At 39.3% G+C, this 21133-nt stretch overlaps 1 protein-coding gene across 2 annotated transcripts in view; it reads right to left on the reverse strand.

The window, feature by feature from the left end:
* The window catches only part of grin2da (glutamate receptor, ionotropic, N-methyl D-aspartate 2D, a), a 300423-nt gene that overhangs the window by 73649 nt on the left and 205641 nt on the right, over positions 1 to 21133 (reverse strand). For both annotated transcript variants that reach the window (XM_023271461.3, XM_023271462.3), the window contains exons 9-10: positions 15286 to 15454; positions 2163 to 2316 (exon numbers count right to left, since the gene is read on the reverse strand). In XM_023271461.3, the coding sequence (XP_023127229.1) occupies positions 2163 to 2316; positions 15286 to 15454 (323 nt within the window). The remainder of the gene's footprint in view (positions 1 to 2162; positions 2317 to 15285; positions 15455 to 21133) is intronic.

Consider the following 21133-nt stretch of genomic DNA (forward strand, 5'->3'; position numbering starts at 1 on the left):
CATTGAAGTTCTTGATGCCGTTAGACTTGTCTATTTCCCTGGCACGATCCTCCTCCTTACGACACAAAACTTTCACCATGCTGGTGAAAAAGGTTTTTTAGGTAACCAAAACAACCATAGATCTATACGTATCCACGCACCAGAAATGATCAAAACTCAACAATATCGTGTGCTTGCATATCCACGAAATTTAACATGTGGAAGGAAACAATCAGATGAAACTGGCACCAAATTGCTGCCGAAAATAGGCGGATGCTGTCATTAACATAAACAGCGAGTGATGTTTACAGATAGCAAAGCCGATTTCCGTTCTCACAGCTGTATCTGATTTTGCAATGCGCGTTGCCGAAAGATGTCGGCGGTGGCCATCACAAGCCTCGGCTCGCGACGAGTCGGCCGGCCGGCCGCTTGCCTGCCCCTACCCCCCTACAATTTTCTCAACGGATTTACACGATTCACAAAAACTATACTTTCGGCGGAAAAAAACTCGGAATTCCGCGGATCCGCGGAAAATTCTCATCCCTGTAGTGGAGACCACCCAGTGGGTTTTTACATTTAAAATAGATAGAACTTGAATTTTATGCACCTTGATCTAAAAAAAAAAAAAGATTGTAATTCCAATTATTCATGGACTGTATTGGGCATATTTTATTGGATCTATTGTATGCCTATTATTCTACTTTTTTCAGTTCATCAGGTGACAATTAAAATGTAGTTTATTTGAGTTAATGTTACGAGTGAGAATACTACATTTGCCTGTATATTAGTTAAAAGATGGAGATAAATTGAACATTTATCATTGCCTTTATTTAGCTCAAAAAACTCCAAAAATCCACTCGTCACAAAAAAACATCACTCATTTGAGTAGTTAGACTATCGCATCCTCAGCCTGTGCAGCTAAAACATCTTTCATTGATGGGCTTTGTCGTGTCAGTGGGCTTTGAAAGTGAAATTATTCCATCCTTTGCATTGTGTGTCAGCTGTGTTGGACATTATTGTGCCTTTGCGCTCCTTCTCCCCTTTAGTGAGCGCAACCTAGTACGCTACACCAGCTTCAATTTTGTATGTAAATTTCTGTGTGATACGGTGGATCTCGCTCACATGTCTCTGAGGATTATGAATTTGTGACACTAGTTTCATACCAGAAGGTTGGACAAGAGTAGGAACTCTCGTTTGGGTTAAAGTCCCTCATAGTTAGCAAAGGAAAAAAGCTAGAGGAGGTTAAGTAGGGCAGGTTTTAGAGCTTTTAGTTTGTTAATGCAGTCTGGATTAATGTATTTAACTTTTGACAGAACTGTTCCTCTTGTTATTGTCTTCTTTGAGTAGCATCTTTGGCTCTAAGTTTGTTGTTTTTTGTGTTGTCTTCATTCCATGTTGTGTCTCCATTCAATCTTGGTTAAGCAGCATCCACCTGGTTTTGTTATCTTCCTTTCTCCTAACAAGCTGGGTTGTAACAATCGTGAAAGCTTCAAAATGCTCATGAGAGAAGAAGAAAGCAGCTGGCACACCAGTCATGCTGGAAACGGAGTGGGAACGCACTCATTCTTTCTAATGCTAACAAAATAAGGTATGAAATCATTTATAATGGCAGGGTATTGTGATACCTTCACACTATCAATACACCAAGTAACTGTTCTACACACACATGCATTGTTCATCATACCGAAAGAACCCAATACCCTTTCCAGTTAAAGTCAACCTTTAAATCAATCTGCATCCAGCCAGCGCATGGAATCCATAACAAGAGGTGACACTCCGTTGTCGTCTCGGAGGACACATGCAAGTGCAGCTTCTGCATTAATTGAATTCCCATAATCCGTCACTCACAGAAAAATGGACAGAAAGGCAGAATTATAAATCTATCTTGAGGCGGAAGAAAGAATGTGAAGCAAAGATGCTCGCTGAGTAAATGCTAGTGCACTAAAAGCAACAGGAGAAATCTGACTCTGGTGCTCTTAACATAAACAAAAGGGATATTTTTAAAGTCAAAAACAGAAAATGAAAAAAGTGATCGACACACCTCAGCTTGGATTTTTTTCAAGATAGTGATTAAACTGGTTGTATTTGTGAGTGCATTAGTATTTATTCATCATTTTTGTGTTAAAAGGCTAGCATACTTCATAAAATGACACAAGTAAATGCCGCTAAAGACATGAACTTACCAAGGAAAGCAGAAGGTGATACAGTGCCGTTGCTGCGTGAAACCATGACGCTGATGCCAGTCTCAACGAACGGGACGGAGAACTCTACGACCTCTGACCTCTCTTCGTTAATGGTGAGAGAGCCGATGGCCATGTCTGCCCTGTTGGACACTACCTGAAAGACACATCAACTGGAGTTAGACTCAAAAAGCTCAAAACATTTTCAATTAAAGTTTAAAAAGGACATGCAGATGAAGAACAACACAATGAACATTCACAGATGAAACGATAATGCTGACCATCTCATAACCATAGAACATCTGGGATATAGAAGATGGCAGTGTGCTGGAATGCAGGACAAATGTAAAAGACTAAAACTTTGACAAGTTATTATGACTAGATGGATGAGTTTGAGCATTTCTGAAACAACCGGGCTTATGAGGAGAATGGTGAGCGCATGGCGACAGTGGTCTGAAGAAGGATGAAGCATAAACCAGTGTGTTGTGTTTGAAACACAAAATTACCAAAATTACACCATCTACAAGCCAAACACCATAAAAGCAAGGAATCATGAGATTTTCAGCTTTGCGATGGTCAGTGGTTCCGACTGATAACGTGTGTCATCTCAAATCGCTCAGCATAGTAAGGTACAGATCTTATAAATTGCAGAGAACAGAAAACCCTACAATCCAAAGATGCCTTTGGAATTCCTATGAGCGACGGTGGGAAAGAACAAAAAAACAACCCTGGGATAAGGAGGGGGGAAAAGGCAGAGCCAGGCTCACAGAAGACGGCAATCTGCCTTGACTGGCTGGATGAGAGTGGGGATGAGGGGGGTGGGAATGGCAGGATAGCAGGTTGTTGTGGCATTTTAAGGTTGAACAAATGATGAAATTAGACAACTGGGATGTGTGAATCAAATTTAAGATCTAACAAAGATAAGATTGGGAGACCTAACGTGTCAACTGAAGTTATGAATACACTAAATAATCCTGTGGAAAGCAGCAACCCAACGGAAGCCTATGGAGCCCATATAAGGCATGAGACAGGAAGTTCATGCCCTCTCTTCGTCTGCACTAGTGAGTTGAAACCTAGGTCACGCTGAGCTAAGCAGAAATAATGCCAACCTAACAGAAATAAAAAAGAGGAGGTGGTGTAACTTCTGATACGATTACATCATATAAATCCTGACTGGGTCTTAAGACGATGGGTTGTGGCTTTCCACAACGGAAGAGGAGTGTTTAGAAGTTGTGTGAGTATAAAAGATGATGTAACGCTTTGTGTAGTCAGTTAAAATCTCGAGATTTTGCTCATGTTTGTTCTTACAGCCTCTGAATTGAGTAAACATTATTTGCATCTGACTCTGAAGACTGCTTGAAGACTCTTTCTTGAAAACTTTTTGAGGATTCCAACTTTTGATCCAGAATACATTTTTGACAGTGTTTGACAAAGCTGCCTGATCATCGCTGGCCTTTAACTGGCAGACTGAGTCACAGCAAGGTGGTGACTTCAGCAAATCAAAGCTTTGAATCATCATATTTGATCAAAACGACCTTATTTTACATGCCTTTTTAAAACAATTAGTCAAAAACTAACGCTTTGGCACGATCAGATTCTATTAAAAAACTAAAAATTCTGCACTCCTTGGCTACCAGTTGTTTTATGACAAAGTGTTCTTGGCTGAACTGCAGGCTGTGTTTACAAAACTGAACTGATAACACCTGTGGGCACTCTGTGTTGACTCCAGGTTCTCATTAGAACTGCCATACTGCACAAAAAGGCATGTTTAAGTTTCCTCAACTTCTAGCCATGGTTGTTCTGTTTGCTGCAGTAAAAAATGAGTCACCAGTGAGGAAAAAGCTAACAGGAGTAATACAAAAAACTGCTTTGGGTTCAGAGGGTTACAGGAAGTACATGATCAACCAACATGTATGAACTCAGCACCCTTCTATAAAGCATCACCTTCAGGTTCTGCTGCCCACTGATTCATAGGGTGGAATCAGTGCTTTATCTCAGTATAGTTTGAACAATGCTTCCTGGTCTTTGTCAGCGGAGTGGATGTAAATTCAAGCGCAGGCCTTTTTGTCACAGCTTGAACCATGAAACTGGGCTGTGTTCCTCCTCAGAGCTCCTCTGGCAGCTGTAAATGAGGCTCAGGTGGTCAGGAGGTGAAGAAGTGAGGGGATTCACAGCTCCGTCGTGTTTCACCTGGCAGGAAACAGAGGTTACTTGACTGCAGTTGAAGGGCTGTGGAGGTTAGAGAAGCTGGCTGCTGATCAGAAGTTCATTAGTCTTCCCTGGCCCGGCCCCAACAGTCTGTGAAAAACAAAAGGCTCTGCAGCTCCTCAGCAGACACCACTGAGATGCTTTTCATCAGCCTCTTAGAATCACCATCCAGAAATATTTCCTCCTCTTTCTCTGTTGAGTTCTCGAGTGCTCATTGATGCACTGTTATGCCTCTGGACTGAAGTTTCCACTTATCACCTGTCAGTGGGAGAGGAACTGTAGTGGGCTGATGTCTCTATGTCTAGATTTTTCTGGAAATACATTTTGGAAATCTATAGGTGGAGCTGTTTTGTTGAGAGCCGAAGTGAAACCACTGACCAGCACATGTCCTATTCCAGAAGTAAGAAATGACACAGATGACTACAAATGAAGCAACATCCAGGGCAGTCACATCATGATTCACTTTATGTCTATAAATGTCTAGAATATATATATATATATATATATATATATATATATATATATATATATATATATATATATATATATATATAGTGTATATTGCTATTAGTAGTAAGAAGAACTCGAAGAAAAACTTGAAGAACTCAAAGAAAAAGAACTCGAAGAAGAAGAACTCTTTTAGTTATCCAGAAGTGAAATACACATGATGCAAACATCATATATTGCAAAATAATTATGAAATAAAAATGTATTAGCAGAATCTGTTAAATTGTTTTGAAAATGGGTTGCTCCATATGAAACAAATCAAATCTGACATAATTTCCCATCTAGCCCCCGTCAGAATCAACTGATTTTAGTATATTTAATGAAGCCAAGCAGCATTGCACCTTCATAACATTAACAGAATTCAAACTGCAGTTTCTGTAATTACGTAGACGAGGGTGGAAGTTTTTAATTGGTATGATTTCTTTCTACATTTTTGAGCTCCTAAAAACTGCAACCAAATCAATTCTACATCCATCCCAATTGTAACACCCTGAAGCCAAAATCTCATTTCTGTTCACACGTGATTTTTAAAATTAGCTCAATAAACAAACTATAGTTTAATATCTGTGACATAGATCAATAATAAACAAGCACTGCTACTTTGGGTGTTTTAGAAAAGCTTTAAAAAGTACATTTTGGAGAATCTTTCAATGCTCATATCTCCATGTGGTTGATAAATACAAGTTATAGCATATAAAGGTTTTCATTTTTCACTATATTTTGATGGCAGGACCATCTTCTAGCCACGATTCCTTTTCTGTCCAAACTATTTTCCAATATAGGCATATTTTAACACACTAATGGACGTATTTGGAAACTTGACAGCGTTTCAGGTAAAGGTAGTCATAATGTTAAGACTCAAATTTTTCCTTTGTTTTGAAAAACTAATTAAATGAAATGCTATGAGTTGAAATTCCTCTTCGTCGTGCTGCAACAACTTTTTCTCGTTTTATGTTCGTCTAATTTGATTGCTGGAAAACAGAACATTTTTGAACTCCATGCCCTCCTACAAAGCACCGACAAGATTCGGCTGTTTGTAGAAGCGCAGGGTGAAGTGTGTGAAAAGAAAAATTCAAGATGCTTTGAGAAAATATTTCAGTCTTTGTGAGTGAAATGGACGCAGGCATTCTGAATGGTGTTCAATCAACCTTCTCGGAAAAAGAGCAGAAAGAAACGGTATAAAAACTCTAAGTTTGTTCTAAGGACACTCCAGACTACATTTCTGCAAGATGACGCATAAGTTGTATACTTCTGATAGCATGTGATTAGCTGCTTGTCAAGATCAATCAATCCACGACAATTATTCCATTTAATTCGACTAGGTAATTTCAGATATTTGAATACTGCGAGGCCTGAAAGCAACACCTGTGACACTCATGTTCAGGAAGTGCTTCATTAATGCTCAGACTTCACAGTGGGAACAAAAATTATTGTATCACACAGATTCACGGTTTAGAAGGAGAAAAAAAGGATGGAGGAAATTACTGACTGATCAGGAGGCATTCATGGGAGAAGGACAAACAGTGCAAGGCTGAAAGATAATGTGAAAAACAGCAAAAAGAACGTCCGTCCGTGTGTGGGTTTTCATTTGAGGTGGAAGGACGCCGAGGTCTGCGGAAGTCTGAGCGATCGGGAGGCATTATTCTTGCTGAAATTTACCTTTGCAGCAGTTTAGATAATAGAAAAGGACACAATGGCAGCACACAAGGATAAAGGACAGACAAACAAAATAAACTGTGCTTTTTTTTGTATATTCTGGCACAGGAAACAGAAGGCAACCAAGGCTCATGAGTTCTCAAACAGACTCAGCTGAAACTGCACATTTGTCTCCTGTCAGAAAGAAGCAACACAATGAGAGAAGTTGGGATGAGAAGACAGAGATGAGGAGAAACCACCTGGGTCAATATGTAATTGCAGGACTTTTTCTAATATAGTTGACAGTCGTTTTTTTATTTATAAGTGATTGTTTCCATAATAAATAATTATGGAATTTGTAAAGACATGATCATAATGAACATTAAAAAAAATATATTTTTTACTTTTAAGAAAAATGTATGCAAAATATATCCCATGGACTTCAAAAGTCCCTCAATTATATATTGACCCGGACAAATTTTGAGTAATTTTGGACAATTTTCTTGTCAATTTCAACAAGTTTTGTGTCAGCTTGGATCTTTTCTCCTCATTCTGGATCATTTTTGTGTCTTTGGGATAATTTTTGAGTCATTTAGGACAAATTTATTGTCATTCAGGACTAATTTTCTGTAATTATGGATCATTTTCAAGTAATTTTTGGCAATTTTTCAGGAATTTTGGACAAGTTTTGAATCATTTTGGACAATTTTTTTTTGTCATTTTCAACAACTTTTATGCCTGCTTGGATCTTTTAGGTCATTTAGGACAAATTTCATGTCATTCTGGACTAATTTTCCATAATTATGGATCATTTTCAAGTCATTCTGGTAACATAATTTACATTTTAGTGATATCCAGTCATTTTTTAATAATTAGTGATTGCTTCCATAATAAATAATTTTGGAATTTGTAAAGACATGATCATAATGAATATAAAAACATTATGGTAGTAACTTCACTCTTCCTGCTTGCTACTGGAACAACAGAATTTGCCTTTGGTGGTTGAGAAAGTATTTTTTTTTCCATTTTCTTTTATTGTTTTGTTTTGTTTCATCTTATCTCATTTCATTTTATTTAATTTCACTTTCTTTTATCTAATTCTAGTTTCTCCCAGAAGACCTTGAAATTCCTTTAAAATCAGCAGCAGGCTCCAGACATCTGAGGCCTTGCTGGAAATGTCCTATTTTCAGTAGAACCTAGAGCTAATCGGAAAGTTTGTGGATTTACAAACATTTAAAATCAAAAGTGAAAGAGAAATATTTCAGACTCTTATTTCTAGATCAAATTTTTGCAAATTAGTGGCAGTGAAAATTTGTACAAAAGCTCCTTGACTTGTTTCCTTCCACTGAAACAGCGTTCTGAAGACACGTAGCTCCGTTTGATCAACTCAGCAGAGGCTTGTTCAACTAAATCAACTTACAGCCATTGCTCACCTGTTTTCGCTAACCAAGTAGCATTGTAATTGGGAAACATGGCATTAGAACTAACTGAAAAAAGTGTTGGAAGTTCATAAGAGGGGCTTTCTCAGCATCAGATCATGGCTGGACTGATGGTTGCCAACAGGGCAGTGTCTAGCAGTCTTAAACACTTTGGGAAACTGGATCAGTTGTGTCCAAAGTGCAAAGTAAGCACACCAGGAGAAAATCCATCCAAACTTAGATAGAAAGGCAGCTTTATCGCAGAAACAGACTTTGATAAATAAAGTAGCGGTGTCAGAGGACAAGTAGAGTCCTAGTGGGGTAAACAAGGTGAATCAGCAGGCGAGGGCTCACTGGATGGCTGGAAAAATCCCAGTCAGAGATTAGTGGCAGGGACAGAAGGGTGTATGTGAGGATACCAGCAGTAGGAAAGCTGGATGAAAGCCACAGTGAAACATGGTGGTGGGAATATGAAAGTCTGGTGGGGTTTGGACACCTGCAGTGAACCGACTCAACCCTGAACTGAGAGGAAGTAGCACTCCATTCTTCACAGACATCCTCTCATTTACATCTTTGAGCTCATTATCCTGCTGAAGCGTGAATTCTCCCCACTATCGCACCTCAAAGCTCTGAATGGAGAACCAAAAAGAGACCAAGGACTGCTGACTGTCATGGATTTTCCCCTGCAGTCACCTGATCTCAACCACACTGAAAGACTGAGAATGTCTAACATTATTCACGAGATAGCACGACTTTCTGGGTTTGAACAAACTGGTGAAGTCCCTGCATCTCGAGTGCTGCTGTCATTCGTGCAAAAAGGGGACAAACACGCTCACATATAGATAAAACAATGTCGAGGGCTGCAATGGTGTGTGGGTGACATAAAGCACAATCTAGGAAGTCCATTTTAAGTAATTCAGTGAAGTATTGTGTCGTCAGAAGTATCTCTATAGCACTGTATCAGTGCTGGAGGCTATGGCTGCACCCACTATCCACAGCTGGAGGGTATAAAAAGCATTTCAGCTTGTTTGCATTCGTTTGGGCAGTGCTAAGCCCAGGATGCAGTGATGGTGCCCCTGCAGAACAGTGCTGGTTTTTTGGTGGAACACACTTGAAAAAACAAAACTTTTTCTTGCAAATATGCAAAAATGTCCTTGTTATACGGTAAATGTTGCAAACGTACCCTTCTATTTCCGAGTTTTACAACCAATCACTCAAAGAACTAAGCAGGTTTGCATTATCCATCCAAATCTTAAGCAAAACCTGCCATTTTCAGTGTGGTAGTTGTTAGATCAAAGCCTGTTGTCTCTGGCAGCAAAGGAAATGTTGAAAAAAAACGCAGACAAGAGAATGCTGGAGGAAATACGCATTTAACAGACAGGATTCTACATTGCTGGAAAATGACTATGGTGGTGTTTATTTTATGGATCGTCACAAGAACAAGTCTAAAGTTTGCAATAGAAATACAGCATTCATACTGCAAAACAATGCACACAATGAAGTGCTTTGCCAGATAACTTTTGTATCAGAAGTTGGAGCTACATGTTTTCATACAACTCCAACTGTAGTTAGCCACTAGTTGTCACGGTCTCCACCTGATGTCTGGAGTGGCAGGTCTCCCTCCTCTCTCCAGGTGGTGGCATGCGGGCAGGTGCTTCTAATCAACAATCAACTGTACGGGCACGAGAGCAGGTGGGAGTGATCATCTGATTACCCTCATTCCCCACAAAAGAGCCAGACGCTGCCGCTACTCAAAGCCAGATCGTAAACAAAACCATATACCAGACTCCCGCCTGCTTGTTCAGCCTGGTCAGCCGTGTCTCCTCTGCTACAGTTGGTTCACCGGATTCAGTCCCAGTCCGTTTGCCGTTGCATCTGCAGGATCCCTGGCTTCCCTCCACTCATGACAGCACACCGCCACTGCCGTTCCAGCCACAGCTTGCCACACGCCATCACCGCCTGCATCACGGCCCCGGCTCCTGTATTCACTGTTCTTGGTTCAGCTAAAGTCCTCGCTCTCTTCCGTGCCTGTCCAGTGTTTAGATCATTCTGTTTAGCCCCGTATATTATTATTGTCGCAAGTCGGTAGTATTATCCTTAGTGTTACTAAGCTCGGGTTAAATAATTCTGTTCAGTCTTGTATATTTTTTGTAGTCGGTAGAATGGTCCTTCATGCTTTCCTGCCTTAGTGTTACTAAGCTCAGGTCAGTGCCTTCTTCATCCCAGTCTGTCATTCCTTAGAATAGTCTCAGTATTCCTCTGCTCCGCTAGGGAGCGTGATTCTTTCCTGAGTTTAGTGTTTAGCATTTCCTATGTCAATTCCAAGCATTTCTTCCTGTTCTAATCTTCTTTGTGTTGTAATAAAATTATTGTATATTCCTATGCCTGCCTGTCGTGGGATTGTTGCTCTGCATTTGGGTCTCCGGTTCGTTCCATGACACTAGTCCTGATTCCAGTCCTTGATGTTTGGTCATATTTGCAAACACGTGAGAAGAAGAGCATCTGATGCAACAAAGCAATTTAAGACTTTTGCAGTGTCACTGTGTGAAGCAAAATTTTAGCACATGGAACAACTTTGACTACGTTTTTGTACATAGCAGTCTTATTGACAAGTAACCAAAAACTTCCAAGATCTTTGAGCAGACATAAAATGACAATAACATCTCGAAAACGCAGAGTCAAGTCTCAGTAAATTGATCAACAAATGTAAAATGAGAGTCTATTAGCAAAACCTCAATGCAAACCTATGTCTAAACCGAACACTCGAGCCAAGTCAGAACCCTAAGAAACCCTTGAAGAAATGAAGACCACAAATGTAGGGCTGCAACTAATGACGAACCGTCTAAGCATGGTACGTCATAAAAGGCAGAAGTGAGTGTGCTATGCAACAGAAATAACCGTCCGGGCGGAGCACAGACATTGGTGCTGTATCGTGCATATATAGTATATGCACTATACAGCGCGGATTGCCATCCGTGTTCTGCACTCCGCCCAGACGGTTATTTCTGCTGCATAGCGCGCTCACTTCTGCTTTTTATGACATAACGTGCTTCGACGATTCATCGTTAGTTGCAGCCCTATACAAATGTATCACTTTTCCAGCAACTTCTTCATGCTACTGCTCTCCAACTAACACTGGTCCTCATTGAGATGGAAGTACAAGACCACACACATGCACCATGATAATTTGCATCCCCTGTCTAACTCCATGTTAAACCAACTTCATTAATTCTGCCACCAGAGGGGGATTGGCATCATGGAAACAGCCGAGTTTCTGCCAACACACACACAGCCATGTACCAGCAGCCTCACCGTCTGTGTTGTCCTCTCTCAGCTTCTCCAGCACTAATCTTTCTGACAGCACTCCCTTCACCTTTTTTTTCCTCTTCGGTTCGGGTCCAGTCCTCTCTCACTGGGTCACGTTTTAAAGGATTTGAGGCAGGATAAAACGAATTTCACAGGAGCCCTTGAATCAAACCCCCTTTTTGTAAACACAACAAAAAAAAAGGAAAAAAAAACTGAATATGACAAATGGCATTGCGACTGCACGAGGAAAACGGAGAATTAAAAACATACGTACAATACATCACTGAGACACTCACAAGAAAGGGTTATGGAGCGTTTGCGATACGACCTGCTAAATTTTAGAATAAACTCCCAGAAGAAAAACAGTCTCGGAGTCTTTCAAGTTCCAACTGAACCACATTTTTATAAACCTCCACATCATCTCTCCTCTTTTTTACTATTCGCATTCTGTCAAAGTGACAAAATTAGATGTCAGTCTTTGAGTAGCATGCTAAGTACAAGCATCCTGGAACAGAATCGTAATGAAACTATTTATTGTGCACATCACACATTACCTTCTTTACAAGTGTAGGTTAAACAAACAAGACACAAGCTGTAATTAGGTCTGGTCTATAGGTGCTGGTAGGACAAAGCCAGCCTGTTTATCCCTGTCTTTAAACGGAGCCAACCGGCCCTGAATCCACATTTATACTTAACACACAAACAATCGATTTCTTGAACAAGGCCCAGAGGTGCCTAATTTACTGCTCCATTTATGTTCCAACCCTCACCTGTGTCCATTTCCTGTGTGTAGCGACCAAAAGAATAAGATAAGTCTGATCCGACGGGCGTCAGGGCTCAACCTCACAGATAGGGTGAGCAGCTTAGCCATTAAGAAGGGGCTAAAAGTAAAACTGCTGCTTCCAGGCAAGGAAAGGAGCCAGCGGAGGTGGTTTGAGCATCTGTCGAGGATGCGCTGGAGAGATGATGCCTCTGGACTGGCTGAAGAACACCTCAGCGTCGGCCCAGAGGAGCTAGAGGAGGCTCAGCTTTACCCCCAACACCCAGACTGGCAGACGGTTAAACATGTAATGCCAAAATGGTGACCGATTCCTCAGAGAAAACTGGAATACCCAATGAAAAACTCAAGTGTTAATGGAAGTCAGCCCTTAAGAAATAAAGTTCAGTTACTATTTTATGTTGTGTTTTGAATGTATAAAGTGCAACATTGATGAACTAAATGGTAAATCATTGTCAAAAGTACTTAATTGTGGAAAAAAAACATTATTTTTGTGAGTAATTGTAAATAATCGCATTTTGTCTGAAGTCACTGTGGATTTTTCTTGATTAAACCGCATCACAAATTCTCCCTAAGATTGTAATCAGTGATGTAGTGCATTAATCAGACACTATACTGTGAATTATATTGACATTAGTATTGATTCTTCTGTGCAATTAAACTCAAACTTTTTTAAAAAAATGCAGCTTTGCTTTGCAGTTTGCTTTATTTCTATAAACCACAGACTATTTTCAGGGTTTCAAGCTCTTATCTTGATTATCATAAGGGCTGCAACTTGTTGGATTTTCTTTTTGTTGTTATTTCGTTTTTCTATTTTTTTAACGAACACTTGAATCTATTCATATCTTCCGTCATTGAACATGATAATATTTGAGGATTTTTTTTTATAATAGCCTTCATATCAAGAGGGAAAATATATTCAATTGTTATTTTTTCCCATGTATCTCACCGTACTGGCAGTAGAAATATCTGTTCATAACTGTGTAAGGAAATTGTTCGGAATCTGAACATGTTAGAGCCATGATGGTGAAATACTGCAGAAATGAACATCAGAAAAACAACAGTGCCCAATGCAAATGTCATTATTTTGTTCACTGAAGTGTTAACATGCAGCTGAGGTGGTAAACCAGGCTAATAATTAACCATGTGCAACGGTTGCATAAATGTTAACATATCTAGAAATTAACATATCAGTGCATTAATTCAAACCAGGGTGATGAGGGTGGAGATGGACGCAGAGCTGAATGTAGGGTGTAAATGATTAAACTTTATACTTGACACTTTGTTGTGTAGAAAAGTAAGTAGTATGTGGATGTGGGAAATGTGAATTTCCCCTGGCGTGGGGAGAAATAAAGGACTTAGCTTATCTTAGTCTTAAAAAAGCGAGTTATACGGCTTAATTTGATATGTGCAACACCTCACTGCAAAAACATCTTTGAGAGCAGTTCAACAGAGAAACACTGATGTCACTCTTTGAACCCCAAAGTGGTTAGTGGGCGTTTCTTTTATGTAGCTCCTGTTGCATTTTCCCTCATTTTGGGATAATTTTTCACTGCAATATGAAGTCCTGCACCTTTGTGGAAACAGCACAACCACTGGCAGATGTAGGGAGAATGCAAAAATATCCTCTGTACAGTACGGCACGGTTATATTCCAATAAATCGTATAAGAACCAAAAAAAAGGTTGAATTCCTGTCTGGAAAACTGGAATCAACATTTTTCCAAGTGGCCACAGCTGTTATCAGCACTGGGGAAAACATGAGGAATCCAGTTGTTGTAAATATTTAGCTCATTTTTAAAAATTTGTTCCCATACTTGACTCCTCTATGCTCAGCGTAAACACAGCCTGCAGTTCATCCGAAGTCATTTTTGCTTCATGGCTGCTTGGCAGATGAGTCTGGCTACTTCAAACAGTATATTTTTGGAATTTTTTAAAAACTGAGAGATAAAATATCTAGATTTTAAGCTTAGTTTTGCATTTTTCCCCCTCAGTGTAACAGCACATCCCAGATGAGTAGTTCAAGGATCGTCAGAAAGTTAAAAGTCTGACATTTCTTTCTGTTTCTACAGTTTCTGGTGGACAAGTTATTGAATTGAGGTGATTTAAAAAAAAAACTAAACATGTCTTTCAAACCCACTTATGCACTATACATATGGGATTAGTATGACCTCAGGACCAATGGTGATTTGTAATAATTGCAGAGGATGTCTGTGATCTTAATCCCATGTGAATGCTCCATGTCTGTAATTTGTAAAGTAAAAATTCCACCATAAATTCCCTCCCATATTTCACCAAACACCAATGTCCTGTGGTAATACTAGTCCCATGTGAATCTGCATGTCAGTGATTGGGGGGTATTTTAGTTGTTTTTATTGTTTTCTACCTCTTTCATGGTTGAATTCTGGAGGGTGTGGTGGAAATCATTGACAGCATTTTAGGAGCAAATGCAGCAGTAGGCCGATACACAACAGGCCTATGGAGCATTCACAGAAACGGCAAAATCAGATCAACAAGAAGAGGTAAATCTGGGAGGATATAGAGATGGATGACATGCGTAGCAGGATGCGGTAAGAAACATTTTTCTAGGCCTATCTTTCAAACGCCCTGATGGCCTGTTATCCCGACAACACTGCCTGCTGTTCTCAAGTCACGTTGCTGCTTTGACGTATTTACTGTTGCCATGACGACTACATACTTCATTAAAAGTGATCATTTTAACCCGAAATACAAGCTTTCCATGAACTGAACAACAGCTTATGTTGCGATGTGCACAGATTAGACATCATATCTGGGCTGTAATGTCAGTAAATTGAAGTAAAATACAGACTTTGCTTATTCCGTACGAATGCGCTACAAGAAACACAGACGTGGGGGTAATTCACAAATTACCAGAGATCCTCAGGTAACACTAATACCGTGCAAACATTAGGTACTTTAGCAGGTAATGAGATTCAGAAGACTGAAGGTTAAGGCTGCTGACACAAATAATGAGTTTGTTGCTTCTGATATGTTTGTGCTAGCATCACTCAGCAGATACATCCCCGTCTACTGAAAATCATGCATCCCATAATAGGCAGCAATGCACCCCTGACCTGGATAAGTGGCTGGATGAATGGATGCTGGAACAGATGGATGGAGCATGCTAGCACGGTGCTCTGATCACTCAACATAAAATGTGGCTAACTACCTGACTGAATGCACACAAAGGACTCACTTTGCCTTTTTTTCTAATTTGTAATTATTTTTTCAATCATATTTCTAAAAGAACCTCACCTCTCCAACCATGCCGTTCCACTCCCCATCGATGTTCTTGCCATGCCTGCCGTTCGTCACCAGGTAAAGATCGTAGGTGAAGCCCACAATCTTAGCCAGACGCTTCAGGACGTCGATGCAGAATCCTTTGCAGCAGTGCTTCATGGGCCCCGTGTTGTCCACCACCAAACTGACACCATGTGAGAAAAGACAAATCAGTGAATATGTATATATATATATATATATATATATATATATATATACACACACTTTACAAATACTTAAATGAATATTTTGAGATCTTTTGTCAGGGGCGCTTTGGCCTGTCAGAGAAGCTGAAAAAGAAAGAGTGAGTTTCTTGGGGAGTGAGAAACAGAATGTAATGGAGTTGAGAAAAGACAAGAAAGGTCAAAATCAATAGAAACTCTTCAGGTAGTTGTGTCCATATAGTGAATGTTCGACAGGTCAGATACTGTATCTTAGGAGAATAAGTGCTGCTAAACTTCAATTTGTACATTTGGAAGTCGCCTAAAGCAAAGAAAACCCACAAAGGCCTTTGAAAGCCTCTTTCATCCAGCAAAACACTTCACCCAGAGAGTTACACATATGGGAATCCAAGTACATTTAGATGACTATCAGTCAAGTGGCTGCAGTGCCCTCCATCAGCTCTCTATAGCAAGGGCCCATTTGATGGTCCCACAGACACTTGGCTCTGTTACCTAGCAACACAGCCAGCGCATTTGGTAAATAGTTTTTACGACAAGCCAAAGTGAGGTCAAACTTATGAGGCTATACAGTACTGATTAAAGATGTTCACAGAGTTGTAAAGATCTCCATTGGAAGTCTGGTTGTGTGTGCCTGTGTTCCTGGGTCAATATGTAACTGGGGGACTTTTTCGAACATAGCTGACAGGTATCACAGTTGACATTTTTACTGTTTTCAGGCCTAAAATCAACACGGCCGCCTATCGCCAAACACTACATGGCATTCTAGAGAAAGACTCTTCTAAATATTATATATACAATTGAGTAAAATTGAAAGTTATTTCCAAAGATATTGTAGTAAACCTGTTGACTACTTTAGATTAAGTAACTCAGAAAGCCTTGGAGTCTGGCCAGTCTTTTCTTCAGGAGGAAATGACATCATGTGGAGCAGGTCATGTGATCTGGAATTAACACACTTCCTGGAGAGGTGATTTTGTAACGGGGAACTTAGTGGAAAGGGATTTAATTTGTTATTTTCCATATGAATATTTTGCCAAAAAAGACCTCTGTCATGATTACCTCAACTTAATGAAAAGAACACAATCCAAATTATTTCTGAATCAGCTCATTTTATTATTATTTAGCTCATTAGAAGGTGGTTGTTATTAAACTCAAACGGTTATTTAGTTGACATTTTAGTGATATCCAGTCATTTTTTATTAATAAGTGATTGTTTCCATAATAAATAATTGTGGAATTTGTAAAGACATGATCGTAATGAACATAAAAACATTTGTTTTTTTTACACTTTCAATAAAAATGTATGCAAGATATATCCCATGGACTTCAGAAGTTCCTCAGTTATGTACATTATGTAGTTATGAGAGTTGATACGGTGACATAGAGACATAAAGAGAGGAGTCGTGACAACAGGCATTTAACAAAATGAGATGTCTTCATCTCAGAGGTGTTGTTTTAAAGCGATGTCAGTTAAAATACGATGTGTGGCACAGCTGAATCATCTGGACATTGTTTTGCTGCATTTTATGATCTCTGTTGGATGAGCAGAAGAATGCTCACGATAACTTACAGTATATATTTATTTATAATTCTATTCACAGTGTGGCATAATGTGATGAGAATGCAGGAATATCATACATTTTTATTGTTTTATTCAACACATACATGCAGCAATGTATAGAAAAGGTCGTGACACAAAATAGTAGATGCTATGCAAATAAAGAGTGACAAATATTCTGACTGACACATACAGACTGTATAATACACACAATTTGTCACTGTGCTGCTGATATGGTTTGTAGATGCAGAAGTATTTATTCGAGGACACATACACCCGTGTGTTTTTGCTCCTCGATCCTCGGGATAAATTTTAGGAAGTGAAACGTCCTTTGTGACGGCACACCAAGGCTGATCTCCAGGTCATGAGCAGGAAGATGGACAACAGAGGAGACATCATCATGATGTATTTGCAATGCTAACTGTTTTATATCTACACATAAATGCTCATCAAGAGGTTTAGGACCAGAGAGATGAAAAATTTGGAATTAAAATCACATGTAAATGGTTCACTGACATTAAAGCTGGAGTATGCAATGTGCTCCAGAAGCATTTTTAGTTGTGTATTAGCTGGAAATATCTTCAATAGTCAATTAATCAAGTGCTCTAAAATAAAAAAGTCAAAAAACCTGTTATCCGTGGTGATCACAGGCCTGTAAAAAGCTCATCCAATCATTGAATTTGGCCCACATGAGATGATCGGACGGCCTACCTGTCTACTGGTGCACAATTAGGCTCATCTCATTTTGCTAATTTCAGCTTATTTATCTCTTCCACCTTTCTACCTGAGACCCAGAAATCAACCGTGGAGTACCATCATCAAATCCTTAAATGCAGCTAAAGGAGGGAACCTGGAGGAGCTTTGAGCAAGGATGTGGATTTGTATCCTCACCACATAAACCCTAAAACAGACACCACTTCAATATAAAAATCCTGTCTGGAGTAGGACTGACAACTGTGTGTATATCATACAGTATATATATCACTTAATCAATAACAAAACTGCACGACGTCTGCACATTGTCATCATATTATGCCACGTTGTGAGTTGAATTCAAAGTAAAAATATTGCTGACTGTAACTCATCATGAACACTGTTCTACTCATCTGACAGACGTCATAAAACAGAACGGAACAAAACAATAAACACAAGATAGACTGTGCCGCACATCATATTGAATTGAAGGGGTGTCAAAATGTTTTGTCAAAAAAATAGTTCATTAAATGTGAACATTTTCAGAATGTATTTTTTTGGACTAAAACAAAGGAACCCTTAGGAGTTGTGGTTATTTATAGGTTATTATGCTGTGATTTTACTGGTTCGGCCCACTTGAGATCAAATTGGGCTGAATGTAGAACCTAAACTAAGATGATTTTGACACTCCTGCTTTAAAACAACAGCTCCAGGGCAAGGATGTGTTATTTTGCAAAACACCTGCTCCTTTAACTCCCCTCTCCTTGTGTCTCTTCATCACTTTCCTCATTAAGGATGTGCAAACATGGATTGTGCATCACCACAAAGCAAAGTGGACATCTTGGTAGAGCTAGGAAGCAGATATACACATTTATGGTTCCACCTAAACCTGCAATATGTTGGGCTAATAAAACTTCCAGATGTTTGAGTATATTTTTGTATTTGTGCATCTTTCAGTGCTTTTTGTTTCTTCTCCTCTTGTTTTAACAGGGTATGTTTGCATGTAAATGAGGCATCAATCTTATATTAATCTATAAGGACTCTGACTCTTGAAAATCTGGGGATGTAGCCAGATTTATGTGCTTGTTTTTTCAGCAAACTGTTGCTGCTTCTTCCACACTTCAGAGGGCACTTTGAAATAGCAGAGAAAGCTGCATATTGATCAAAGCAGCTTTGACATTTGTTTTTACATGAAGCACTCAACAGTAATAAAAATAGTACCCAGCCCGCTATGTTAGATATTTTACTTTATTAACCAAATAATAGTCAGTTTCAAACAGCTCCAGTGGTCATTCTGAAGCCCAGGAGCTCAGTTCTAAGTCATTAAAAGCAGGTATGAGATATTTGGCACGTGTGATGTGGCTCTGGACATGTTTAAAGTGAAATGTAATTAATTTCCAGAGCATATTTGAGCCTCATTCATTTGTGTTTATTTTAAGCAATTCATAACCTTGGTGCCGACAACAGCAGAAAATAAAAGCAGAAAACACTTCAACCACCGCACTGCAGTGAGAAAAAAAAAGATAAATCAGTTACAGAGTGAGAGGATAAAAAATATAATTAAAAAACATGAAAAACAGAGAGAAGGAAGGAAGGGGAAAGATCATTTAAGGGAGAATATTGGAGTCAAAGCAGGTTGATTAACAGCAGAGCAAAGGTCTCTCTTAGCCAATAAAACTGATGGAGGATGAACTTGTTATCTTCCCATTGGCCAGATCATGTGCTGGCAGGAAGGAAGCTTATCTGGGATAGACTAGGAGCCCAGAAAATGTGCGCACGCACACGCACACGCACACGCACACACACACGCACACGCACACGCACACACACACACACACACAGAATAAATCTTTCTCTGACTTGCTTTTGCCTCAGATGAACCTTCTATATAAACTAAACAGGAGAAAATCCTTATAAAAAGCCTTCCATTCTAAATACTAGTGTTTTCTGGAACATGAATGCAGGATTTGGGGATTATCAGCATGGGTCATTTCCTGGCATTCTGTGTAATATATTGAAATAATATCCTCACAGTAAGACTGGATTGTTCTTTTTTTTCCAGGGGCTGATAAGGGTGCAGCAGAGATTTCTTGTTCCAATTAAAAATCTTTTGATTTTCTGTGTAACTCATGCTTGCTGTTTGTTATCTGGATTGATTAAATGACAATTAACCTGACTCTGCCTTGCCGTTTCATGCTTTCTTTATGGTTTTAGCTGTAACTAAATCATGCCTGCTCTTAAATGCGTGCTGCGATCGGGTGCCATATGGCTTTTAATGTTTCTATAGATGCTGGGAGGCAAATTAATTTTCTCTCTGGGACAATGAAGCTATTTTTGGGATGTTTTAATCTATTGATCCCAGAAGCAAAGTCTTTCTTGAAACCTTTCCCCTCCCTGCACAGAGCACCTGGAGATGGTAAAGATTTACTGTCTCGCTCATGGATGTGTGGCCAGACATTTCAATTTCACAAAGGATTAGAGCGAGAGACCTTCTGGTTTCAGGATAGTCTCTATCTAACCACTTTGTGAAATTTCTTTTCCACTTTCTGCTGAGGTTTATCAGCTGATAAGGAGTTTGAGAAAAATAAAACCCCCGAAGATGTGTCAGGGTAAGAAATCACTGACTCCTGTTGTAAAACTGTTGTGATCAATTCTCGAATACAAAAATCTGACATCTGTATTTTCCCTTCCCCCTCCGCTTATGGCTATAATAAGCTGAAGGTGATACTGTCCTGCCTCGTTCTTAAAAAAAAAAAAAAAAATACTCACTCCATCGACATGTAGTTTTCTCTCACTTTTTCTTTTGTAACACTGAGTGTTTTTAAACCTCTCATTACCTTCTCTCAGAGAGTCAAATTGAACACCCGAGGATTGACATTTCAATAATGCTGTGATAAAAAAAGTGTGTGAATGGCAGTTTTGCTTTAATAGCCATAAAATGGGCAGGTTTGCTGTTGTTAAAAGCCAGAACCTATCATTGTGAAACCACTGATTTGTAACGGCTAAAGATCTATTCTAATGTGAAGTCTGATACAAAGAAAACCTGTATTCATGAACAGCATGTCACTATAATTATGTTCTAAAAATTAAGCTTTCATATAAAAATATCTGAATTACGGTATACAACAGAAGTGACTCACCCTTTTATAAAATCACTTTCATGTCAAATAATTCCAACTTACATCACCTCTCAGTATTGGTATTACTTGCAAGTTGAACGATAGAGTATACCTCCTATGAATAATCCAAAACTGATGCCTTAGAAAGACACTGAAAATACAAGCCCCAAAGTAGATAATTAGAGCAACAAATGTGAATAAACCTGATCACTGGTACACAAGATAGAAAACCTATGATGAGTTCACCAGTGATTTCCAATAACTAGGGCTGGGCG

The sequence above is a fragment of the Amphiprion ocellaris genome, chromosome 15 (genome assembly GCF_022539595.1).
Source record: "Amphiprion ocellaris isolate individual 3 ecotype Okinawa chromosome 15, ASM2253959v1, whole genome shotgun sequence".
Lineage (NCBI taxonomy): Eukaryota > Metazoa > Chordata > Actinopteri > Pomacentridae > Amphiprion > Amphiprion ocellaris.